Source organism: Schistocerca nitens, chromosome 3, assembly GCF_023898315.1.
Source record: "Schistocerca nitens isolate TAMUIC-IGC-003100 chromosome 3, iqSchNite1.1, whole genome shotgun sequence".
Lineage (NCBI taxonomy): Eukaryota > Metazoa > Arthropoda > Insecta > Orthoptera > Acrididae > Schistocerca > Schistocerca nitens.
In genome coordinates, this window is record NC_064616.1 from 261,740,462 (window position 1) to 261,768,008 (window position 27,547).

Here is a 27,547-nt window from a genome sequence, read left to right on the forward strand (position 1 = left end):
CAATGGAAGGGTTTGGATTTAGCGAATTAGTAGAGGAAGTGTAGTGCCAACAGTTAAGTATTGAGAAGATAGTGGTACGGTAAGTGGTTACTTTTCGTGTTTAGGTTGTGGTCCCCTTATTCTGCTTAAGGAAAGGCGCAATGTGGAAGGATATGAGCAGATTTTACAGTATTATGCAATGCGTAAGGGAGGGGGTCAATTCGAAGATGATTCTTTACTCCAGCATGGCAATGTACCATGCTATAAAGCAGCAACTGTGAGGCAAACGTTTGAGGACACTAACGTCTTGAAATGGACTGCCCTGTCCGTAGTCACGACCTAAACCCAGATGAACACTCTGGGATCAGTTACAGCTTCGACGTCGCTCCAGAACCTAGCATCCAGCATCTCATAACATTTCAGGACGACGTCGCAAAGAGAGCAGCTGCTGGAAAACCCAAGTGTTAAAACCTTGAACAAACACTACTAATCGAAATTTATTGGTAAAGCGTCGTGCACACATTTACAGGCAGGGCGACAGTTATTCAATTATATGAAAAAAAAGTAAATTAGTTAGAAACTACGGCGTGCACACATTTTATTCAACATGTAAACGTCACTACAGATATTCGGATTTAGTTTATGACGTGTTAGATATGCCTGCCATCATTGGCGATAATGTGGTGCAGACGAATAGCGAAATTCTGCATGACCCCTGAAGTGTCGTAACTTGATGCTGTCGATGACCTCCTGAGTTGCTGTTTTCGGCTCAGCAGTGGTTTTGAGGTTATTGCTGTACAACTTGTCTTTAATATAGCTCCACAAAAAGGAGTCGAATGTGTTCAGATCCGGAAAATATGGTGGCCACTAGAGGCCCCTGCCAGTGGCCTCTGGAAATGGAAATGTCGTGTGACGAAGGCCTCCCGTCGGGTAGACCGTTCGCCTGGTGCAAGTCTTACGCTTTGACGCCACTTCGGCGACTTGCGCGTCGATGGGGATGAAATGATGATGATTAGGACAAGTGGCCTCTGGGTACCCCTGAGCCAGAATGCGGTCCCCAAAGTGCTCCTCCAGGATATCAAGCACTCGTTGCTTCGATGGGGTCGAGCTCCGTCTTACATGAACCACATCTTGTCGAAGTCACAAAACTTTCACGTACCGTTCGATAGTCACCGTACCATCAAGTCATCGTACCAATCGTCGATCCAGTACTCTCACATGTTCCGCGCTAGTTTCTTTCGATTGTGTTCCCTGTTGCCGTCTTGTGTTCTAGTTTTCGTTCTGCGAAGCATACTTAATGTCCATTCATTTGCTACATCTTCAGTACGTGTTGATACAGGGAGACTATTATTGAACTATATGAAATAAAATCGTCATAACTTCTGAACGGTTTGCGTTAGGACGTTCAAATTGCAGGGTTGGCCGCAGGGCATGATGGGAATTAGTATGCGCGGTATGCTTTAGTTTAGCGACGAAGCTCACTTTCATTTCGATGGGTTCGTCAATAAGCAAAATTGGCGCATTTGAGGGACTGAGAATAAGCATTTCGGGATCGAGAAGTCTCTTCGCCCGCAACGGGTGACTGTGTGGTGTGCAGTGTCCAGTCACTGGGAAGTACGGTTAACTTAGCCTGGTGCTCTTGGAACTACGAACGTACGATGCGAACTGTGTGATACGTTGCACTGTCCTGCTGGTAGATGTCATCGTGCCCAGGAAAAACAAACTGCGTGTAGGTGTGGACATGGTCCTCAAGGATAGATGACCCATTGTATCTTCCAGAATGACGAGATCACCAAGGAATCGCCACAGAAACATTCCCGAGACCATAACGCACACTCCTCCGGTCTGGACCCTTCCGATGATTGTTGAAGGGTGTTTTCTTTCAATCCGATGTAGCATAAAACGTGATTTATCTGAAAAGGCCAGAGGACGTCCAGTTGTGGTATTGGCGTGCAAATTCCTCCCTTCACCGCCGATGGGCAGCAGTCAGCATGAGTGCATGAACTAGGCGCCTTCTGCGGAGGTCCTAAGCAGCAATGTTTCCTGAACTGTGGTTGAGGAGGCACTGCTGGTAGTCCCTTGGTTCATCTGGGCGGTCAGCTGCTCAACAGCTCCACGTCTATTCGCCCGTACTCCTCTCCGCTGCCCTCGTTCACCACAGTCACCTATGCCACAGTTGCCTCCTGTTTTGGATAGCGCCATTTTGTCTTGCATCGTGTACTTGACCCACGGCGGCATGCAAACAGTTTACAAACTTAGCCGTTTCGGAAATGCTTCCACCCTTGGCCCAAAAGCCAATGGCCATGGCCTTTTGGACGTCAGATGAATCGCTCCGTTTTCGCATTACGACAACGACTACACTATTTTCCGCGTCCCCAGGCACGCTTTATATACTCTCCACTGCTAGTACTGCCACGTACCGTCTATCAGTGGTTATTGCACGTTGACGACGTCCATTAACGTGACTAGACCGTGTAGTTGCACAAGAACAACTAGATTTGATACCAATTATCTACTTTCTGTGGGCCTATACGAAAACTTTGAAGTATTCCGAAAGTGCTTTCAAAAACTGTCAGCCAAGTCCCTTCTCTATAGTTACTCAATGAATACTGAATTTGAAAATGTGGATTCAGATTGCTGTAAAAATATGCAAATGCTAGAAATTACTCAAGATGTAAAACTTCCTGGCAGATTAAAACTGTGTGCTGGACCGAGACTCGAACTCGCGAACTTTGCTTTTCGCGGGCAAGTGCTCTACCAACTTTTTTTTTTTTTTTTTTAATCTCATTTTGTTCGCTTTCGTTCGTTGCATCTGCTGGGGGCGGACGTCGTAAGACACCCGTTTAAGTTCGTCGTTGATCGAATTACTCAATTTTTTAGTTACAGAGGGCAGCTAACCCTCTTTTTTTATTTATTCGATATAGTTCGTTGCGCTTGGTCTGGGCGGACATCATCGTTCAAGTTGATCGTTGATTATTTGAGTCAGCTTTTTTATTACAGAGAGCACGCAGCCCTCTGACCGAACACGCTGAGCTACCGTGCCGGCATGAGATGGAGCCAATTTGTGTTTAGTCGTTGCAGATGTCACAAGACATCCGTTCAAGTTCTTTTGTTGATCCTTCCACTCAGTTTTTTTTAATTACAGAGGCCAACCAGCTCTCTGACCGAACACGTTGAGCTACCGTGCCGGCTCCAACTGCCAACTGAGCTACCCAGGCACGACTCAGGCTTGGTCCTCACAGCTTTACTTCTGCCAGTACCTCGTCTCCTACCTTCCAAACTTTACAGAAGTTCTCCTTTCTACTCAAGATGTAGTTACTAGAGTTATTATTTCACTTCATCACTGTGACATTCAGGTACCTGCAGATAAAACCAGTACTTTATTACCGAAGTAGTCTATCATCATTTCTTGAAATATGTGCAAGCACCTTTATCGCTCTCTGCATATTTCGTTCGAGGAGGGACTGACTAGTGTCTGTTTTTCTCTTCCAGGCTTAATCTTTCACTCTGCAGCGGCGTGTTCACTGCTAGGTAGTTTTTGTATTGCTCTTTCGCACAATAACTAGCAGCTATTTTTTGTGGACCATCAAACAGGTGAGTGAAAGGTCTAGCCCTTGAACGCAGGTAGTGAAGTTGATTCCTGCTCACCCTGACTATTCTGTTCAGTTATCGGCTCCGTCTTCTGTTTCACCGCAAGGGTGTCTATTAAGTTGAAAAATTAATGAAGTGAATTCTTTCATCAACAACACGGTACTGAGACGCAGAGCCTCAGCAAGAGACTTGACGCTTTGGGAAGTACAGGACGGTAGACACACACGCAAGGCAATAGTGGGGTTTGACGCCTTACAGTACGAGCAGTACACGGAACTTACAAGTCCCAGACATCGAAAACTGTTGCATTTCTCCTTCATACTGTCGGCTTTCGAACATTTCGCCCATTGATAATATCTCGTTGACATGCATGTGGCAGGTGGGAGTAGATGTTGACATGTCAGATACTAAGGTCTGCGATCCCTTGGCGGTGTGAAACATTTAATTTTCTAAGTCACTGCAGTTCAAAAGACGGGGCCATTTATGCCAAATATCTCGAGGCTCTCAAACTCACTCATTAAAACTTATAGGGTGCTTCCCGTTGACCTAGAATCGTGAAATTTGACAAGAAGGAAGGTCTCACAGTACAAGCAAAGGAAAAAATCTGCAAACTGTAAATCTTTAATTTTATTGCATAAAAATATTTTTTTTGCTATTTGTTGTTCGTCTGTCTGTTTGTCCGCCTATTAAGAGTCCTTTTTCTCAGAAATGGGTAGAAGTATCAAGGTGAAATTTATGTCACACACTAAGGTCTATGGTACCTTGGCGGTGTACAACATTTAAGCTTCTAAGTCAAGGTTCTCGATTTTTGGACATACACGGACGAACGGCATCGCACCATTATCCGCAATCCGAAATACTGTAATGAGCAGTTGATCTGATGCGCTGTTTTTCGATTTTTGATACACTGATACCCAACGGAATTCCCCTTCATTTTCGAGAAGACGTGTATGGATTTCTCCATGACTACGGGTGGCTTCAGAGACTTCACTCCACAGGTTAAAAAAAAAGAAACTATAGAAAAAATTAAAAAATAAGTAAAACAAAACATGATCACTCGGGAAAGAACTACTACTTTGTTACATACATATAATACGCTCTCCCCCCTTTCCTTACCTCCTTTCTTAGCTTAGGTAAAACTGTTGGGATAGGCGTAGTTAGGGGCCAACGCCTGAAATGGTGCAGTTTTTCTTTTTTTTTTTAGTGTCATAGTGGTAGTGGCAAATGGGAGGGAGGGAGAGAGAGAGAGAGAGAGAGAGAGAGAGAGAGAGAGAGAGAGAGGGGAGGGGGGGGAAGAAAAATAAAAAAAAACAAAGAAAAATGTTGTCAGCATGTCTGGCTGCTGCATGGAGGAAAAGAAAAGCGTGTTCGATGAGAGAGCAGGCTCCCCTTTGTAATTAAAAAAAAAAAACTGAGTGCAGTATTCAATGATGAACTTGAAGGGGACTCTTGTGACGTCCGCCCAGACCAAATGACGAACAAAACGGAGAATTAAAAAAAAAAGCACTAAAGCGCGTCTCTGGAAACCGAGAGGTCGCGAGATCAAATCTCGGTTGGACAACGGATTTTGTCGTCTTAGTTTTAATCTTGTCTTCACTTATCAACTCTGTGAGGAGTCGCCGGAAACAACATGTGGCTCGGATTCCCCGTCAAACTGTAGGTCCCCTTTCCCAGGTAGGCTAGGGACACCCGAGTCAAAAATGGTTCAAATGGCTCTGAGCACTATGGAACTCAACATCTGTGGTCATAAGTCCCCTAGAACTTAGAACTACTTAAACCTAACTAACCTAAGGACATCACACACATCCATGCCCGAGGCAGAATTCGAACCTGCGACCGTAGCGGTCGCGCGGTTCCGGACTGAGCGCCTGGAACCGCTAGACCACCGCGGCCGGCACACCCGAGTCGCAGAAGTGGCATCCAATAGAAAGGCTTCCGCCAGGCCACTGACTCGAACGAAATTATTAACTGTATACATAATTAGGTTCGTAGGGAACTGTCAGAGTGCTGGTCCTACTCGCACTTGTTTGGACTTTTTTGATGAGAAATGTCACAGAATCTAGTTCATCCTAAAGTCAACTGCTGGCATGAAATGCATCTAACAGTAGATAAGTGGAACAGCGATGTAAGTGCTGCCGCTCTGGCACAAATGGTAAAGAAATATAAATAACAAAACAGGAGAAGCAATAATCGATGTTTTCGGCGCTCTGCAGTAAAACCTTTGGAAAAGTTCGTGTATACTACATTCTTTACAGGTCCGCGTTGTAATCATTTGTACATTAGAACTGCAACACAATTAAGCGTGTAACAAACATCAAATTGACATGAAGTGTACTTCATTTTGGATACGCAACTGATTAGCATTTCAGCACACTGCACCAAGTATGCAAGTATTATGCGTAGAAGGAAGGATAACGCAGCGTGTGTCTCACTCAGAAATCGCGTTTAAATAAATGTTAATTTTTTGTGTGGAGATCTTGTTATGACGCGTGTGAGAAGAAGAACCATCTACCAGCACTTGTCGGAATTCGACAGCGGCAGGATCATGGCCAGTCGAGACTGCGGTTTATCGTCTTTTCAACGAAGCCCGGTTCTACGTACATCACGATGGAAAAACCTGTGTGTGGACCCTCTGAGGAGAACGAATGTTGCCAGATTGCATTCGTCAGCGTCATAAGGGTCTAGCATCTGCCGTAGTGCTAAGGTGCCACTGGGTATACGAGTACAACACGATCATCTCTGGTTAGTGTAACCGGTAAAATGTACATCAGGCGTCACATTTCTGACTTGTTATGACCAGTGGTTGTGCTGTATCTTCGAAGTGTTCGTGATGGTAACATTCAACAAGATAACGCAAAACCGCATGTTGCCCGTGGTCCTCTGACCTACCTGAACATAGACATTTCTCGAGTGTTGCCCTGGCCAACACGTACTCCCGATCTCTCATGAAAACATGTGACCATAAGTTGCCGAGAGATCCACACGGCACCACTCGCCAGCCTCTACAATAGGTGAAATGCCGCGTAGAGTCGAAGCTCGTGTAGTGACGTATCCGCCTCTGTCATCCAAGCTCAGTTCGACTCGTTGCCAATTCGAGTTATAGCCAGTGTTTCTGCCAGCTGTGGCAGCTCTGTGTACGAAATTTCACACTCTGTGTCACTTACAAATTTAATTGTACAGGGTCAGACAGTTGACGCCGAACTTAAATAAATGTAACATACTGCGCATACATAGGAAAAGGAATCTGTTACTGTACAGCTACACTTTTGACGGCAAACTGCTGTGAACAGTATCTACCTTAAATGACCTAAGAAGTAGAAAGCCGGTTCATAACGAACTAGTAAATAATTATTACTGTGGAACATTGATACTGTGTATTCAAGTTATTAAAGTATCTAGGAGTAACTCTCCAGAGCGACTTTAAGTGGAATGGCCACATTAAACAAAAAGAACGAAAAGCAGATGCCAGACTAAGATTCATAGTACGAATCTCAAGGAAATGAAACCCATCCAGAAAGGAAGTTGCTTACAAGGCGCTTGTTCGACCGATTCTTGAGTATTGTTCATCAGTCTGGGATCCTTACCAGGTAGGACTGATAGAAGAGATAGAGAAGATCCGACGAAGAGCGGCGGGTCTCGTCACGAGATCGTGTAGATGGTGCGGAGGCATTACAGAGATGCTCAACAAACTTCAGTGGCAGCCGTTACAAGTGAGGCATTGTGCATCACGGAGAAGTTTACTGTTGAAATTTCGAGACAGCACTTTCCGGGAAGAGTCAGGTAACATATTACTTCCTCTCGCATACATCTCGCGATATGACGAAGACGAGAAAATTCGAGAAATTAGATCTAATACAGAGGCTCACTCTTCCCACGCGCCATTCGCGAGTGAAACAGGGAAGAGAGGTTCAGTTAGTGGTACCGGAAGTACCGTCCTCCACACACCATTTGGTAGCTTGCGAAGTATGATGCAGATTTATTCTTACTAGTATAATCGACAAGCAGAATAAGTACATTTTCGTGATTTGTTATCTTTCCTGGTGTTGTAATTTTAATGCTCTGTAGCGTATAAGGCATTCAGTGGCTACAAGAAACAAAAATTTTGTGGCAATTAATTGGTTCAAATGGCTCAGAGCACTATGGAACTCAACATCTGAAGTCATCAGTCCCCTAGAACTTAGAACTACTTAAACCTAACTAACCTAAGGACATCACACACATCCATGCCCGAGGCAGGATTCGAACCTGCGACCTTAGAGGCCGTGCGGTTCCAGATTGAAAATTAATTGGCTTATCAGTGTCTTCAAATACAGCACATATGTGAAACTGAAGAAAAGTCACGCCCATGGAAACTGTTACGAGCTCACAACAAACTAACCCAAATCTGAATCCTCCCCCAACGAGCAGAGCTGCTCTTTGCGGCCTTGAACGCTGTTCGTCTACGACCACGGTCCATCCGCTCGCTCACTTTCCCTTGGGCAGCGTAACCTCATCTTTCTGACTACGTCTTCCTCTCACTGGTTTTTTCCCCTCCAGATGAAAACGAAGACGCACAGCGGAAGTCAACCGCAGACACGCCGCTCCGCCACGTTTTACCAAATAGGTACCGCAGATGGCGGCAAGAATCATTGTTTGTCTGTCAATATCTGCGAAATTCACCCTTTTGAGACGAAAGAAAAATAACTTTCGGCGAGTAAGTAGTAATAACATTGCACCTTTATTTATATTCTGCATTAAAATATACGGGAGGTAGTCGTAAAGTTTTCATTATCACCTTGAAAAAATAAAGTTATTATTTTTTTGTTTATCTGCTCGTACATGTCTATAGTGTTGGTATACATTGACATCCTCGGGCTTCAATTCCACGGAATTTTGTTAGAGGAGCTACAGCAAAATAACGCAACGTATTGATAAGGAGGACTATCGTGCAGCTATTCGTTTTCTGCATTTGAAATCCAAGATGAGTTGATGGAAGTGTACGACAGCATTACCCCATCATACGACATTGTGGTTAGATGGCCCAGACGCTTCCAGTGTGGTCAAACAAGTCTGAACGACGAAGGTCGAAACGGCAGACCGTCTCTCTGTGAACAACCGGCAATAGCATGAAAAGTGGACGCCATATATCTATGATACTAGCGAGGCGATAGTGGAAAAAGTAAAAATGAATGACGGGTCAGTTATCAACTTACTGCACGACATTTTGAATATGACAAAGGTAGCTGCCCAAAAAAAAGGTTCAAATGGCTCTGAGCACTATGGGACTTGAGGTCATCAGTCCCCTAGAACTTAGAACTACTTAAACCTAACTAATCTAAGGACATCACACACATCCATGCCCGAGGAAGTATTCGAACCTGCGACCGTAGCGGTTGCGCGGTTCCAGACTGAAGCGCCTAGAACCGCTCGGCCATAGCGGCCGGCCGGCCTGCAACTACTCACATCCATTTAAACAGTCCGCCGAACCGAGACAACAGCGCAAATATTAGAACTGTATCAGGCCAACCCAGATGACTTCCTACGGAGCGTTATCATCGTGGACGAGTACTGGATGTAATACTATGATACGAGAAAAAGGAGCAGATCAAGCAGAGGAAAAATGTGGATTCACCAATACCAAAACAGGTAAAGACCCAACCAAAATCAGACAAGGCGATGCTGAGTGTTTTCGGGATATCCACGATGTGGTGCCGACAGAGTAAAGGGCAAATCGTCACAGGAGCATACAACCGAAATGTTTCGGACGCTGTCAAGACGACGCGTCGCGGTAAAATGTCCAAGGACGTGTTCTTCTTCAAACACGCCCCAGCTCATTCTGCACAGAATACATTCACAAATGCTGCTTCTTTGAGTATCAAATTTTGCCTCTCCCCCCCTCCCCCTTGTAGTCTGCTAGCATGGCACACAGAGACTTTTACCTTATTCCTCGGATCAAGAAACCTTTGCGTGGAAGGCATCTGCAGAATAAGAACGAGAATGATTTTCGAGGTGAAACGTTTCCTGAACAGTCAAACTGAAGACTACTAAAACCAAGGCCTCCGCCAAGTCATCCATCGTTGGGAAAAAATGTCTCATGAAGGGTGAATGTGTACAGGCGGACTAACACGATCACCAACTGTCATTTTTGCAGCTTGATTTTTTTCTAGGTGATGACTGAAACTTTATGACTACCCATCGTAGGTGTCCTCGTAAATGGACGAGCGAGTACAGCTGGAAGATGGCGAGGGCATGCCACCACAAAAGACGTGTCTTGCAAACCAATGTGGTGATGAATGTAACCTTCGGACAGATGACTACTTGACCATGTTGATACCATTCATCATATGTAACATCGTGGTACGGGTATGTAAAAACGCCTTTAATACTTTTGCCGTGCCCTAAAATCTAACGTGATTTAGGCGTCGACTACTAAGCATCAAACGAAACCACGAGCTTTATCCCCTTTCACACTCCTCAACGTTTTCATTGGCCTTTGCTCGCATTGGAGATAGCTGACACTTCATTAACATGGAAGTTACGAACTTTCTTCCTTTTGGTATTACCACGACGCAGAAGCTCAGAAATAATTATGACGTTCGCTATTGTGTAGGGTACAATATATAAGCACTCTTTGATTTTTGAGGTTTATCTTAATCCCGAAGTATAGACGCCTCGAACTACAAAAAGTTACATATGCATCTTCTACATATCTTTTCTTCAAACAATCCGCTTCAACATTGAATAGAACGGTGACCATTTATGCATTCGATTATCAGTCTAGTTATAAAACATATAAGCAATTAATTGTGTCTCGCGGAATGACTTGCATTTTCTAGTGACTCTTGTGACCTAACAGTGAATGTTACATTAGTATCATCACAAGAACATGATACACTGCATTCTCTTACTATCCACACTGATTCTCATTCTTCTGGTTCTTTGAAATATACATATTTTTTAATTTTAATATCGAGTTTTATTGGTGAAAACCCCAGGAATTTTGCAGTATTCGTTTGTACTGTGTAGTCTCCTTCGTGGGCGTTTCTTGGCTACCATCGCTGCTATAAACTGCTAACACTCTCTCAGTAGTTACTGCTATCCCAAAGAAATTGCTGAGATTAAAATTAAAGTCTGTAGTGTAACAAAAGAAGCCCACGCCATGCTACCAGAATGATCAAAGCTTTTCAGAGCCATAATAGATGCAGTTAATTCCTAGGCGTATCTATTCGCCAGTTAGGGTATCGATTAGAATAAATGGAAAAGAAGATCAGAGTTTAACATCCCATCGACGACGAGTTTTACAAGACGTAATACAAACTCTGATAGGGGAATGTTGGAGAAGGAAAGCGACCACGTCCTTTACAAAGGAACCATCCCAACATTCGCTGTAATCTATTTAGGGAAACTACGGAAAACCTACGAATCGATAGCAGCACTGTTATTTGAACCTCGCTCCTCGTCAGAGGCGAGCCAGTTGCCTTAAGGCATCTCCATGTCCTTCACATTGATCACTCGATATATGGCGTTGTTCACGCCCCTTGTATACACTACCAGGCCTGATAACAACGCTAAACACGAACAACACGAATGCATTCTGGTGGATCTTCTACCTTTCACAGAGAACTGCAAATCTCATCATTTACGTAACCCGCGATAGTGTCCACGTATACGAAGTTATATTGACTACTGACAATGTCTTCTGGGTACTCCACTTTTTTGTGAGACATTGTAATTACTGTATATCTTCGTTGTAGCGAACTTGCTCTGAGCTCTGTCACATGCGTTACCAATCTTTTGTAAGGTCTTATTGATATTTTACTGTTTTCGGTGTTTTTTTTCCTTGTGCTCGTTCACGATTCTACTATCACATCTAAAAAGTTTCAAAGCAGGTCCACTAAAACCGCAATGGTACACAGCTACCGAATAAATAGTCACAGAAAACCGAAAATGTAATATCAGGAGAATACATTAAACTCCATTGATCGAGCCACAACTATAGTGCAACATGTTTCGGTAAAGACAAATATATCATTGTGTTCTTGCTAGAAGACGGATCTTGTTAATCAAATGCGTACGCCTTTCTTTACTGGGATCTTAAGACCGTTATGTCTAAAAGTGGCATAATGAGACCGTGGCTATGTGGAAATACATGTGAATTCCTAGTGGAGTAAAAACCAACCACTAATAACAGTGAGTGGCTGCTCTTTTCACTTGCAGTAAAAATCCACCTGTACAAAATTTAGCCATTATGCAAAGTACTACTTAATTTTCATGACCGAGGTAAATTTATGCGAAATGATTTGGTAGACTTATCCTGAAATGGAGCTATACGGACTCAACCTTCAAAGAATCGTCTCTATGCCACTTTCGTGAGAGCGCTAATTCTGTCCCTACAAGCGTTGGAATCAGTCACTGCACTATGGATACGCTTCTCTAGTACACCATTAGTGGGATATAGAATGTAGATTAGTGCAGTAACCATCTTCTGGAGATCTCAGTATGTACTTCTTATTGATGATTAGAAATGCGCCAGATTTACTCGAAAAACTTCAAAAGAAATTGTAACGGTGATCAGGTCGATCAACTGTGAGAAACGGAGATAATGAATTTTACAATTCTTTTTAAAGATAGAAATAGCGTAGAAAAATGATGATTCATTACCAGTGCTGGATATCAGTAGCACTACTCGTACTTCGAAAAGGAAGTAACAGTATTCTCATACTGGTTATAAATGTTTCTTAATTCTTCTGATGAAATCAAACATTTCTGAACAGCCTTCTGGAAAATTTCTTTCTCACGGCGGAAATAAAAACGCACCTCTTTTCAACTAAACGCAATATGAAACTTTCTTGGCCACAAATTCCATTTCCATAGCACCTCCCCTTTCGTAATTCCCGGCGTTATCTCGCCTCTGAACAAGGAATGACCAGCACCAACAGCTGGAAGGTGGGCAATCTAGGGGTGATACGACAATGACGTTTTATTTGCGATGCATTCGGGGATTGGTATTAATAGATGTTGAACTAAGGAGGAAATCTGAAACTGACCTGTAAGACCCGTCTCCTTGTGGAAATATAGTGTCTCCTTCTCGGTATCAACGAAAGTCGTCAAGAATGAAATAAAAGGCAAATGAAAACAACCTCAGAGTACTGACAAAGAAGTACTGTGTTTGGTACGGTGTGGACACTGTTCATGATAATAGATATCAGAACATGAAGTAACCAGATCTAAAATTCGTCACTCCTTCCTTATATAAAGTAGCATCCCTTTCTTCATGATGATGGCGATGGCTCGTCATGGCAGTGAATTCGCAGATACTCAAAACGGTGGGGAACCATTCTGTTCCATTACCTCTCAGGAGTACATACCCCTCAGTAACATGCTAGATGTTGTCACCTGGGCTGAGACTAGGTGAACCGGTGGATCAGAGGAGCAACCTCGTATTCGTGGTGTGTACATTGCATCAATATGACACAGTTCGGAGGGATGGGATGGGGTACTGTCGTGCTGAATGCGTAGGTCTTCAGCGGCTTCCCATTGGCAAACAGATGAGTCCACGTTATCTGTCAGCAGGGTCTTATATTCTTCACCTGTGACACTGTAAAGATTTAGCTTGGATGCTATTTCATCCATCTTAAGATACCTCCGAATGAGGACATCAGCGCAAGAATTGCACATGCTGCGAAAGAGGTATGTCCATGATTATCTGTAATATCCATGTCGAGGTGTTAGCACAGCTACTGGTGTGCTAGGCTGGATTCTCTACCCCAAAATGCCGATATATTTCAGTGTGCTATGGCTGGTCATATGTTGTTATTGTATACTTTTGAGTTGGGAAGTGATATTCTGCACAAAGGTCGATTTACAGGTTGGGTTGATCTGGGGGGTGGGGAAGAGACAAGGCTGCGAGGTCATCGGTCTCATCGAATTAGGGAAGGATGGGGAAGGAAGTCAGCCGTGCCCGGTCGATTTACGGCCTGTAGCTATTCTTCCTACCCATCGTGGCCTCTGGCATCTACATTGTGTAGACCATGGGACTTAACCGAATGAAAATACTGATTATAGACGATATATACAATTCTAGTGAAAGGCTGAGCGTCTCTGGCTCCAGTGATGTGGCTAAGATAAAAATGTTTCGATCGAGTTGCAGGACCTCCACTCAAGTAGTCATAGTCGGGAGCCACCATGTTAGCAGAAGGGTTATCTCTCGATAAAGGTAACCATCTCTACTACAGTATTTCCTGGCAGTGTTTTAAAAACAGTCAATTTGAAAATGAGCTCTTACGATTTTAGCGGATATGATGACAGTAAAATAACAACTTCTTGAGCGTTATATGAATCCGTAATGATTGCACCGGTGCTTTATCTCCGTTGACGAAAAGTGCGAGCACTTAGCTGTATTTGTGTATTGTCATGTAGAGTAACTTAAACTAACCCGTCTGTGTAGGCGAGGTCGCCAGCGCACTTCTTGTGGAGGTTGACTCTGCTGTGGTCGGTTCGAATCATGTTAAATGAAGAAATTGTCACCGAATACATTTTCACTGAATGCGGCCACAGAACACTATTGGAGGTGATTTGCTAAACTCAGGATCTCATTTGATGCTCTTCAAGGGAAGAGTTTGTGCGCTAGTACCTAGTTTGGCTTCACCGTTTCTCTTTATTTCATCCATAACAACACAAATACAGCATAACATTACACCAGTACTCATCAAGTCGATACATACTATGCAGATACCCATCTAACACTAAATTACAAGTCGGAGGGACGCAATCGCAAACCACTACCTCGCCCAGGACAGCAAAACGGAGTTCTCATATCTGTCCCCAGCGTCTATTTTCTGAGCGAGGACTGACACTGACTTCTTGAATGCAGATCAACTCTGGTAAATAACACTAAAGAGTTGCTCTGTAACTAGTTTTAGACGATCAGTAGCACAGTGATACTTATGATGCTGTATACGTAAATGCTTCTTTAAAACGTGAAGTTGATAAGTCTGGCATTCATAAAGCTTGCTGTTTTCCGAAATTCAACACTCAATTGATTAGGGGAAAATTAGACGAGAAGTATAATTTGTTGCAGGATAATCATATGTTTTGTCAGATCCAAGACACTACCTTCACAAAGTTATTCCAACTTCCAGGACACTTTGCTGACACGGTCACAAGTGTTTGATGACCTCACCTTGAATGTGCATACCATACTTACGTTACTTGAGCGTTTTTTTTAAAGAAGACGCCCAAATCAGTAGCTTTGGATTAAGCACCTGCAAGCTGTTGCTTTTGTGGTCTTCAGTTCGAAAACCGGTTGGTACAGCTTTCCACGCTAGCCTATCCTTTGCAAGTCTCGTCATCTCTACAGAATTACTGAAACCTTCGCCCATTTGAATCTGCTTGTTGTAATCAACCCTTGGTCTCCCTCTTCAGTTTCCGCCCCCCCCCCCCCCTTTTCCCCTCACCTCACTGCTCTCCGTTACCAAATTGACAATTTCTTGGCTAGGGCTAACAAACATTATCTGTCATCAATTTCTAAGTATCGTAGTATACTACTGATAATTTGCAACAAGAAAGATTACAAAGCATACGCAACTATATCCATTGATCTGTCCAATGATACTAAAATGAGTGATCGAACCAAAATAGGAAAGTTCTGCGAAATAGTTTGGGACAACACCGTAGTTCTTGCCTCCCTCTTCTCAGTTATAGGGCGGCTTAAAGCTGAACGTGGATTCCGAGCCACGGTGAAACTTGGAAAGTTTTTCGTGCTCGACGTATTACCACATTGCCGGTCTCGATCTCGTACGGTCGTGTGGTGGCACACGATCCGTAGGCAGCTGGCTCGAATCCAGGTCGTGCAAGAAAATATCACTGGCAAGGGACTGAGAGTTGTCCCATCGTTCTGGATTAATCCCAAACCTCTCTACAGTGTCTCTTCAAGTGTGCGTGTGTGTGCGTGTGTGTGTGTGTGTGTGGGGGGGGGGGGGGGGGGTTCAAATGGCTCTGAGCACTATGGGACTTAACATTCATGGTCATCAGTCCCCTAGAACTTAGAACTACTTAAACCTAACTAACCTAAGGACAGCACAAGGCAGAGAAAATCCCTGACCCCGCCGGGAATTGAACCCGGGAACCCGGGCGTGGGAAGCGAGAACGCTACCGCACGACCACGAGCTGCGGACGGGGGGGGGGGGGGGGGGTAAGTGACAGTGTTGTTGGTAATTTGTTCGTAAGGTGGGGTGATACGTTCAACTATTCGAAAATAGTAGATTAAGTGCCGGTATCGTGTTTCACTTTCTCTGTACATTTCAGTTGCCTCTGTACGTGCCCTAATCTCCCTTTTCTTATTTTCATTATCTCTACGCGAGATATACCATGATAACAGGTTAATATTCGCACAGTCTTCTTCGAATAAAGATTTTTTCTGAATTTACGCAATATGGTTTCTTGAGAACTACGTCGTCTTTTTTTTTAAAATATTCCCATTTTAGTTATCCGAGCATTTATTTTAAACTTCCGTAAGGGCTACACAGACCTTAGACGATGCGCTTCTGTGAAGTTAACGTCTGTTGTCACACCTACTTGATAACGACTCCAGACACTGGAACAATACACCAGCATGGGTCACACCTATGCCTTGTACGCGAATTCCTTTACAAATGCCTTGCCTTTCGTCAGAATCTTTCCAGCAATTCTCTCTAATGTGGAACCGATTTTACGAAACCGTCCGCATCTCACTTCTTAGTATTACCCCAAAATACTTATACCATTTGATGTGCTGAAGATGTTCACCACTGACGTAATCTCTTTGTTACTGAACCACCAAGTCACACACCACCGATCTTAAAAGTTGTATCCATATTAAGAAATGATATGGAAACTGTGTTAAGAAAATCGACGTCAACAGCTTTTTCCATACGGGAAATGTGATATCGCGTATCATTCTCACGAGCCTTGGTATAGGAAATCAATTTCGCGAGTTTTCTTTCCACGAAGAGCTGGCTCAGAGTAATTATACATTCGGAAACCAGATCCGCTGTTTACAGCTTCCATTTTATTTACAAATGAGGCATGATTCACAAGAGAGGAAATAGTAAATTATCACAAAAAAAGTGGTTCAAATGGCTCTGAGCACTATGTGACTTAACTTCTGAGGTCATCAGTCCCCTAGAACTTAGAACTACTTAAACCTAAGGACATCACACACATCCATGCCCGAGGTAGGATTCGAACCTGCGACCGCAGCGGTCGCGCGGTTCCAGACTGTAGCGCCTAGATCCGCTCGGCCACTCCGGCCAGCAAATTATCACAACACGCACGTGTGGGCAGATGCAACGTATGGGCAGGAATTGTCGGTGACAGATTCACTGAGCCATAACGTTTATGAAATAAAACTTCCTGGCAGATTAAAACTGTGTGCCGCACCGTGACTCGAACTCGGGACCTTTGCCTTTCGCGGGCGGATTAACAGATGCTGTGTATCACCGATTTCTGCGCGACGAATTAGCAGCTCTATTGGTAAACGTTACCCTTGTAGCAAGACAACAATTCTATTTCATGCGCGAGGGGCACCGTCCCATTTTCTACAGATTGTACGACTGTACCTCACCATGACGATTCGTGGGCAGTGGATTGGTCGAGGACGTCCAGTAGCATAGCTTCGTCGTTCACCGGACCTGAATCCGTTGGATTTCTGGCTATGGATACATTTAAAGACCTTGATGTGTTCCCAAAACGTCGACAATGTTCAGGCGTTACAGGAACGTGTCACCGACGTATGTGACGCAAACCGAATGGAGCTAAGTGTATTTGAAAGCGTGCTTGATTCACTGCGAAAAATGGCTAAAGGATGTGTCAGGATCTGTGGCAGTCACATGCAGCACGGGCTATAGTGTCTACAGACAGATGGGAATGAGAGGACAGATCGTTCCACTGGCCCACGTCTTAACAGATATTGGATTCAGGAAATATCCATATAGGAAATTTTTTTCTGGTTTTGGCCAACACTACCTCCTGTAGAAATATGTGATGCTTATCGTGCATGTTGTTGTTGTTGTTGTTGTTGTGGTCTTCAGTCCAGAGACTGGTTTGATGCAGCTCTACATGCAACTCTATCCTGTGCAAGCTTCTTCATATCCCAGTACCTACTGCAACCTATATCTGTTTAGTGTATTCATCTCTTGGTCTCCCTCTACGATTTTTACGCTTCACGCTGCCCTCCAATACTAAACTGGTGATCCCTTGATGCCTCAGAATATGCCCTACCAACCGGTCCCTTCTTCTAGGCAAGTTGTGCCACAAATTTCTCTTATCTCCAATTCTATTCAATACTTCATTAGTTATGTGATCTACCCATCTAATCTTCAGCATTCTTCTGTAGCACCACATTTCGAAAGCTTCTATTCTCTTCTTGTCCAAACTATTTATCGTCCACGTTTCACTTCCATACATGGCTACACTCCATACAAATACTTTCAGAAACGACTTCCTAACACTTAAATCTATAGTCGATGTTAACAAATTTCTCTTCTTCAGAAACGCTTTCCTTGCCATTGCCAGTCTACATTTTATATCCTCTCTACTTCGACCATCATCAGTTATTTTGCTCCCCAAATAGCAGAACTCATGTACTACTTTAATCGTCTCATTTCCTAATCTAATTCTCGCAGCATCACCCGATTTAATTCGACTACATTCCATTATCCTCGTTTTGCTTTTGTTGATGTTCATCTTATATGCTCCTTTCAAGACACTGTCCATTCCATTCAGCTGCTCTTCCATGTCCTTTGCTGTCTATGACAGAATTACAATGTCATCAGCGAGCCTCAAAGTTTTTATTTCTTCTCCGTGGATTTTAATTCCTACTACGAATTTATCTTTTGTTTCCTTTACTGCTTGCTCAATATACAGATTGTATAACATCTGGGATAGGCTACAACCCTGTCTCACTACCTTCCCAACCACTGCTTCCCTTTCATGCCCCTCGACTCTTATAACTGCCATCTGGTTTCTGTACAAATTGTAAATAGCCTCTCGCTCCCTGTATTTTACCCCTGCCACCTTCAGGATTTGAAAGAGAGTATTCCAGTCAATATTGTCAAAAGCTTTCTGTAAGTCTACAAATGCTAGAAATGTAGGTTTGCCTTTCCTTAATCTATTTTCTAAGATAAGTCGTAGTGTCAGTATTGCCTCACGTGTTCCAGCATTTCTACGGAATCCAAACTGATCATCGCCGAGGTCGGCTTCTACCAGTTTTTCCATTCGTCTGTAAAGAATTCGTGTTAGTATTTTGCAGCCGTGGCTTAGTTCGATAATTTCCACATCTGTCAACGCCTGCTTTCTTTGGGATTTGAATTATTATATCCTTTTCGAAGTCTGATGGAATTTCGCTTGTCTCATACTTCTTGCTCACTAGTTGTTAGTGTTTTGTTAGGCCTGGCTCTGCCAAGGCTGTCAGTAGTTCTAATGGAATGTTGTCTACTCCCGGGGCCTTGTTTCGACTCAGGTCTTTCAGTGCTCTGTCAATCTCTTCACGCAGTATCATATCTCCTATTTCATCTTCATCTACATTCTCTTCCATTTCTATAATATTGCCCTCAAGAACACTGCCCTTGTATAGACCCTCTATATACTCCTCCCACCTTTCTGCTTTCCCTTCTTTGCTTAGAACTGGGTTTCCATCTGGGCTCTCGATATTCACGCAAGTGGTTCTCTTTTCTCCAAAGGTCTCTTTAATTTTCCTGCATAGCTGAGCAATAATTCGCATAATTCGTTGCTCTTTTGCGCTATAGAGAAATAACGCATACAGATATGATACGGCCTCGGGTAAGCAGAGGCGAGTGTCTCGCAATCCGAGAATGGCCGAAATCCGTGTCCGGCGCGCCGGGTCGCGGAGCTCGTCGGCCTTCCGTGGGCAGTCACGTGACCGACCTTCTACGGCTGACATCACCGGCAACAGCGCGGACACGGCCGGCCAGCCCCTGCGGCACACGTGCCTGCGCTCGGGGGCGCAACGGCTCAGCATAGCGTACTTCTCCGTGTCCACTTGGTATGCTGCACGGTCAGGGTTCACGGTTCTCCCTAAACACGAGGCATTCTAGAAGATAAGAAAGACTCCTGTCAGCTGCTCGCCTTAAGGCTTGTCTTTGTAGATGGGCTTGCAGCCTAAATGCCGGCAGCCATTCATAGGCAGACTGTATCTGGTGACTACAACAAACCTGACATGCTCCGTGACACTACGGGTGGAACCAGCGAATAGGAAGCTGAACGAGGCCTTACACTAAAAATATGTAACAGAAAGATTGACTTTTTCGAACGAAGGTGGAAACAAGCAGCGATCCCCCCATGTACACGATCGTATAGCCGTAGTGTGGAAACATTTGTTCACAGTAAGAGAGATAAGCGAAACTGTGGTAATGGCGAGGGCACGCTTCGATTTTAGATCGTGTAAATTAAAACTAAATACCTAGGAGTTAAAACTTCGAATAACTTAAATCGGAAAGAACACATAGAAAATGTTGTGTGGAAGGTAAACCAAAGACTGCGTTTTATTGGCAGAACACTTAGAAAATGTAAGAGATCTACTAAAGAGACCGTCTACACTACGCTTGTCCGTCCTCTTTTGGAGTACTGCTGCGCGGTCTAGGATCCTTACCAGATAGCATAAACGTAGTACACCGAGAAAGTTCAAAGAATAGCATTATCGAGATATAGGGGAGAGAGTGTCACTGACATGATACAGGATTTGGGGTGGACATCATTAAAACAAAGGTATTTTTCGTTGCGGCGGAGTCTTCTCACGAAATTTCAATCACCAACTTTCTCCCCCGAAAATATTTTGTTGGCGCCGGCCTACATAGGGAGAGCGATCAACTGAATAAAATAAGGGAAATCAGAGGTCGCACGTAAAGATGGAGGTGTTCGTTTTTTCCGCGCGCTGTTTGAGACTGGAATAATAGAGAAATGTTGTGAAGATGGTTCGATGAACCCTCTGCCAGTCACTTAAGTGTGATTTGCAGAGGATCGATGTAGATGTAAAAAAGGTTGGCAAAGGAAGTGTTTGCTGTTTATAGTTCTTAAATGAATTGCATGACACATGCACTTCTAAAATTTTCGGACGAATGCTTAAGTCTCTTGATTGCACTGTCTCTAAAGCTATGCTAAAACGATGTACTGAGCTCATTAAATTTGAATTATAGTTGACTGCTATTAAAATCCTCAGGATCTGTGAAATCTTAAAAGCGGAGGTTACAACTAGTTCTATTTTGGGGAAGGAGGGGGGGGGGAGGCAGTAACAAACTGCTACGCCCCCCTCTCCCTCACCCAACGCCAGATCGTGGTCATATTTTACAGGTAGACATGAAATCGTTTCAAGTCTGTTCGGGTCCTATAACTCACCCAAATCAGTTCAGGGCAATAGCTAGTTTTTACTTGTGAAAACTGCTTTCGTCCTAACAAGGAAACAAAATCTCTGCACTTGTCCTATTCCTTTACAGCATATGACGTGCCAACATCGTTCATGTCACATGTTGTGCGTTTGGAGATTTAATGGAAAGATTTTGTGTTCATCTGGCACAAGATTTTTGTAATATCCCGTACGAAGATCTGATGATGGTAACAGTTTACCGAAACCGGTTATCCACAATACAGTGTTTTATTGCGATCCTGGCTAAGAAGTTTTTCTTCTCCTAAGGTATATAATACATCAAAGAGTCTATGCGAGGTCAAGTTTGTAAAAAGACACAGTTACAGGGTCCAATAAAGCAGTATTTCAAAAAGCTGACACATTTTCACTAATAATAAATAAAAATTATAACTGGTTCCAGTCTTATAAAGCAAGTACCTGTCAATAACAATCAGTGTACAATGTGAAATGACACTGTCACTCTGATTTTGCTACCTGTTGCGAATGCGCATAGTCTGTGTCGTGTTGCACTAACAGGGGAAGTCAAACATGTGTATAGAATGAACGTACAAGTGGTCGTTACCATTGCTTTCACCCCATACAATAGTTTTACAGAACAACGTGCATCAGCAGAAAAAAAGACACCGTTTTCGTAGTGAAAATTTGCTTACGAAGCTGCGTAGTAGTAGGGCTTCAGCCAACGATCAGTTAATGTCTTTCGTGTTACTAAACATGGCCCACGTAAACGTCACGAGGACTACTTCAGCGGGGCGTATAGAGAGACGTGCTTCCCCCACTCCATCCGTGAATTTTCAAGAGGAAAGACACTGGACAGTATGTTACAACAACAAGGGCCATCTATGTCTCATCTCACTCTGATAATTGAAGTTTAGGTGTACATGCTTTTGCGTCCCATTGAAACTGAGTAGGAGAATATTAAAATTTTGTTCCGTCTGTAATGGATCCATCTGCTACCCACCTGTTGGCGCAGGCGCAGTTTTTTCTCTACAAACGTTATGACAAAAAATGTGGTCCATCAATTAAGAATACTAACAAAGGGGGGGGGGGGGGGGCTCTGAGCACTATGGGACTCAACTGCTGAGGTCATTAGTCCCCTAGAACTTAGAACTAGTTAAACCTAACTAACCTAAGGACATAACAAACAACCATGCCCGAGGCAGGATTCGAACCTGCGACCGTAGCGGTCTTGCGGTTCCAGACTGCAGCGCCTTTAACCGCACGGCCACTTCGGCCGGCAGAATACTAACATCAAAAAAATGGCTCTGAGCACTATGGGACTTAACATCTATGGTCATCAGTCCCCTAGAACTTAGAACTACTTAAACCTAACTAACAGCACACAACACCCAGCCATCACGAGGCAGAGAAAATCCCTGACTCCGCCGGGAATCGAACCCGGGAACCCGGGCGTGGGAAGCGAGAACGCTACCGCACGACCACGAGATGCGGGCCAATATTAACATCCTTCCATCCTTGTACTGTGGTTGTTCATAATGGTGTGAAATACTAGAATTACCGTCAAACACCAGGATCTTCTGCATAATTGAGAGTACAATTTGGTATAAGCCTGCTGAGTCACACAGCAGATCATTAACTATTATTTCACTTCCAAGTCGAAGGTTTATGACATCAGCATTCTTGATATTTCGCACATATCGCTCTAGACAGGTTTCGTAATTTAAAACGTAATCAACATTACGTTTTTGAAAAGCGTAAAATGCAACATTCATATTCTTTCTGATATTACCAATAAAAGTACTGAGTTGATAGATATACAGGAAGTTCCGTGACGATACTGGAGGAATGCCGGCCACGGTGGTCTCGCGGTTCTAGGCGCGCAGTCCGGAACCGTGCGACTGCTACGGTCGCAGGTTCGAATCCTGCCTCGGGCATGGATGTGTGTGATGTCCTTAGGTTAGTTAGGTTTAATTAGTTCTAAGTTCTTGGGGACTGATGACCACAGCAGTTGAGTCCCATAGTGCTCAGAGCCATTTGAACTGGAGGAATGTTATATTGTGTTTGTGAACCAAGAAATCATCAAAATAATCTGACAATAAAAAATACTAAGAAAACGCGGCTTTGTTGTAAACACGACCTTTGATCTTAATGCACGCTTGTAAGAAAAGCGCTGAAGACTACACATAAAGTGCTTCAACAACAAAATGAACAATGATATTTATATACGCGTCAAGTTACCGGGTATTTCAGGAGGGAAATGGGCTTACTGTAAGAGGCGACAGTTTGAACTCTTCTTGAACGATGACGGCAGAAAAATGCTTTATACCCAATAGTTTCCTCGGCGAAGCTTTTCGAAACAGTCAGAAACTGGAACGGTGCAAATGACAGTAAATTTCAAAAAAATATCATTTCTTATTTTTTAGACTCAATTTACCTTCACAAGTATGAAAAAATCTCAGCGACAATCTTAATCTAATCTGCAGTTCCCGCTAATAAATGCCTTGGTGTCAATCGGAGATTGTGTGTCATTTGAGAAAAAAAAATTGCAACCGGTTAAATTACGTCAACGAACATCGTACCCATTCAAGAGATTTTTAAATAGCTGCTGTTCAGAAGCACACATACCTAGGCCTAAGTGTGTCACGACAGATGCGAAGCATTTAAGGATTATGGTGTATCTAGTTAAATGTTTAACATTAACCGTTGGGAGGTTCATCTACGAAATTTCATAATAATGTTGGCGAATGTACAGGAAGCAACAAAATTCATATTTCAAGAGGGAGAGGCGATGACGACTGTATAAGGTTAAAAGATGTTGAAGATTGCGTCACTGCTTGAGTGAATGTCAGCTGTGCTCGATATAAAAATAGCTTTCACGTATCGTTCGTAGCTCTGAAATACTTTTCAACTGTAAAATCAGTTACTTGCACATTCTGAATCTTGTTTCCAGTTCATTAATTTTAAATACAGCAATACAGAATAATGGAAGTCATGGAACACACGCTTACAGCACCAACAAACCACTGTCAAGGCTTTTGTTACTGGGCAGATTTCAGCTTATAATGAAAGTTGTAAGACAAATGTAGTAAAATAAGTTTTTTACTTACCAGTATAAATATCACAGCCCTTCTGATCGCCATACCTGGAAAGAGAAAGTGATAAGTTGAGATTTGGGTCAGCTTCCAAAGCAGCTAGCAGCTGTGCGTGAGTAGCCGTTAACATCTCATTCACTTTCAGCGTTAACACACGATTTCACTAGAGGTGCGAGACTCACTTAGGTGACCATTAATGTGAAATAAGCGGAGCCGACAGTCAAAACACGGTAATTCGAGCTTCAGCCACACATAGCGCAACTATGAGAGGCGAGCTGCGGCCGCACCAGTGTTCCACTCGCTCGCCATCTTTGAAATGGAGAGGGAAAGCTGTTGGGTGGAGGGAGCAAGCGCCCACTCCACTCGCTCTCAGCCGCACCACAACACGGGGCCTGCAGGGCTCTCCTCCCCTATCGTGTGTCCGCACTTCCACGGCCTAGCAGTTTTGGTAGTCCGTAGCTGATGAGCAGGGACTGGGTTCGATTCCCAGTCCAACAACTCTGATACGGCAGTGGAGTTGTTTCCCTGTCTGAGTCCCAGCAAAAGTTGAATGGTTCTCCACTCAAGGTGGAATGTTGTCACTCCCTCTATCAATATTATATTGATGTAAAATATAAAAGTAATATAAAATCTCACATCTCCCGTTTTAACGCTAATGAATAAAAAATAGGGTTTCATATTGAACTGTCGTATGAAATGAACAGGACACAGTAATTTATATCCCACATTTTCCCTCTGGGGCAGCCTCTGAGGAAACCGCCAAAGCAAACGATGTTTCTTTGTATTTCGCCCTCCCTCCTATACCTATGTAGGTATAGGCGATTATTGTCCACCTAATGTTATGGTATGTCTTTAAATAGTACCCTTTGTTTTCTATACAGAACCTATATGATCCAGCTTCCTTAGATGTACAATTACCATTACAAATTCGAGAAATAATGCACATGACATGTTGCGATTAGTACATTGTACACCTTAACTGTGCAAATGAAAAGAAAGAGGTCAGAAGAAATCTGTTTGACAGTAGGTGCAGAGAATAGCAGTAAACGTACATCCTAAAGACAGTACAGTATTTTGTGTTAAAATGTCCCATTAATTCTTGTGACCATGCTTATACGTTTTGCGATACGGTATTAGTATTTTAGTTAGACTGTTTAGATTATGAAAAGACTTAAATTGCTGTAAAATCTTCTTGAATGAGCAGTCCTCACCAGCAGCAAGGAAACACACACAAACACAAATACACATAGTGAAGAAAAGACATTTTTAACTGTTTGCACCAAAGCTACTACGTAATTATTTACTGGATGACTAGTTTTGGGCTTTGCTCATTTTCGTAAGCATTTCTTTTGTATTTAAGACATAATTGGTGTGAATAGTTCTATTTATGTCATCACACTTCATATGTTCCTCAGAGCTTGATTATGCGGCAGAATCTGATCCACATGACAACAATGTTTCATATATAAAGGAGAATTTGTTCTCGTTGGACTTCTCGATAACACCTACGAAAATAAGTCAGCGTGACACACAGTGAACTCCAACGAGAACTAATTGTCCGTTACGCTTGGAATATCATTGGCACGTGGATCAGATCGTGCTGCATAATGAAGATCTGAGCTACAGCTTAAGATTTAATGACTTAAATAGAACTGCTCACACCAATTGTATCCCAAGCAGAAAATACGTAGCTTTTGAAAATGGGCGAAGCTCGAAACTAGGTAGGTAGTAAATAACTAGCACCTTTGATGCAAACAATTAAAACTGACTTTTCATCAATATTTGAGAGCTGTAAGGCGCGACGTATAGTACTAAAACTTTTATAAATACACACACATACAAAGTTATATCAATAAATTAAAGAGGGAAATGGGGGAGTGATTGGATTTTGTCAGACCAAGTTATGGAAATGCATTTTGTTGCGAACAGAAAAAGTAGTAAAAATGGAGGGACTGTCTTTGCTAATATTATTTCTGCCCTTGCGCCAAAATGTTAAATAAAGTCAAGCGTATATGTGCCTAGCAATCCATCAGTAGGTTTGTAATGATCTTCCTGTAAGAATATTACGAAATGACCATACAGGAAGTAATAAAACAAACCGATCAACACAAACTAATCTTTTACACCGCTCTGCAAAACAATGGCGACAAGTTGAAGTGAATTTAATTGGCAACTTTTATCTGTGGAGAGCTCTTTCGTTGCTAGTCATACCGAGAAAGTGAGAGCTCAAAAAGAATTCGAGTATAAATACGCCATATTAATAGTCTCAATGACCAAGGTCTCTCTTCGATGGTTTGACGAAAAGAACTCTGAAAATAAAAATAAGCAAATGAATGAAAAGACATAAACCTCAAACTATTGTTGTAACAAAGGTATCTGCAAGTCCATTAATCGCTCTAATTATAATTATCCTGTTTTGTTTCCTCTGTGCCATTAATTTACGTTTTTCTTGTACTCTCACCTTCTGAAGGTTGGTATAAAAAAAACACCTGCAGAGAAACCCGTTACGGATCCGCAGCTGTTGCCGCGCCGCGCGCCGTGTGGCAGCCGGAGCTAGTATTTGCGTAACAACGTGACTCAATGCAGTAAAGTACAATGCGTATTTAGGCCAAGTACACTCACTGGCTTTTTGAGAGGCAAGAAACGTGTCCCAGCGCCCAGCAGTTCATGTTCAGAAATGCGATCGCAGGTGACTTCGTACGAACAGACGCTGAATATTCTCACTTCCATTAAAGTAATTGCTTTTCAGAAAAGTAGCCTGCAGTTTGCATAGATTTAAATTATGTGCACACAGTCGGATCAGATGTACTGTATGTCAAAATATTCAACTGCGCAGAGAGGTAAGGAGATGTATTCTTAACTGAAAACGAAAACAGTTCATCAGACACCGATGCAACAGACGATCTCGGAACTGTTGAGAACAGACTTCAGAAAACTGAGTTAGGCTGCGAACAAAGGTGCAGAAATCTTCCTTGCTCATCGTCGTTGTAAATATAAAAGTGAGAACTCAGTTTTGTAGAAATGTCTTTCCTTCCAGTGCGCAGAAACTTTGTTGGTCCCATCTTGTGGTTTACCATAGTCAACCTTTTTTTTGATTTTCCGATCTGTGATCATTTATCGCAATCTAGTAGGCTACATAATGATGTACATTGGACTGATGTAAAAGTGTTAAAATATAACCAGGGCACTGACGTGGTATTTCTGACACGAACTAAAAAACATATCTTCTATGTTGCTATCGCAACATCTCTCTCAAGAACAATAAACGAGAGCACCACCTGAAGGATTATAGACACACTTCTGCAACGAATTTTCAGACTGTTCATCAGTAAGTTACATCATTCAGCAACGTTGTTTTCCCCGTCTGTTTTTTGTTTTTTTATGTGTTGATGGGGATTTGTACTTGCTGAAAGACCAGGATTCCAATACTGACATTTTGTGAGATCCTCATTCGCACAGTACGCAAAATATTAACCATTTGTGATTAGATATGAAACACAAAATTTTCTAACAGCGGGATTTCTAAAGA

The 27,547-nt window shown here is 43.0% G+C and overlaps 1 protein-coding gene across 2 annotated transcripts in view; it reads right to left on the reverse strand.

Moving 5' to 3' along the window:
* The window catches only part of LOC126248233 (cuticlin-4), a 251,274-nt gene that overhangs the window by 149,469 nt on the left and 74,258 nt on the right, over positions 1–27,547 (reverse strand). The window contains exons 1-2 of one of the 2 annotated variants that reach the window (XM_049949062.1): positions 24,201–24,332; positions 24,034–24,068 (exon numbers count right to left, since the gene is read on the reverse strand). In XM_049949062.1, the coding sequence (XP_049805019.1) occupies positions 24,034–24,066 (33 nt within the window). In that variant the 5' untranslated portion in view covers positions 24,067–24,068; positions 24,201–24,332. Of the gene's footprint in view, positions 1–24,033; positions 24,069–24,200; positions 24,333–27,547 lie in introns of those variants that run through there. The other variant, XM_049949061.1, reaches the window with a different exon arrangement.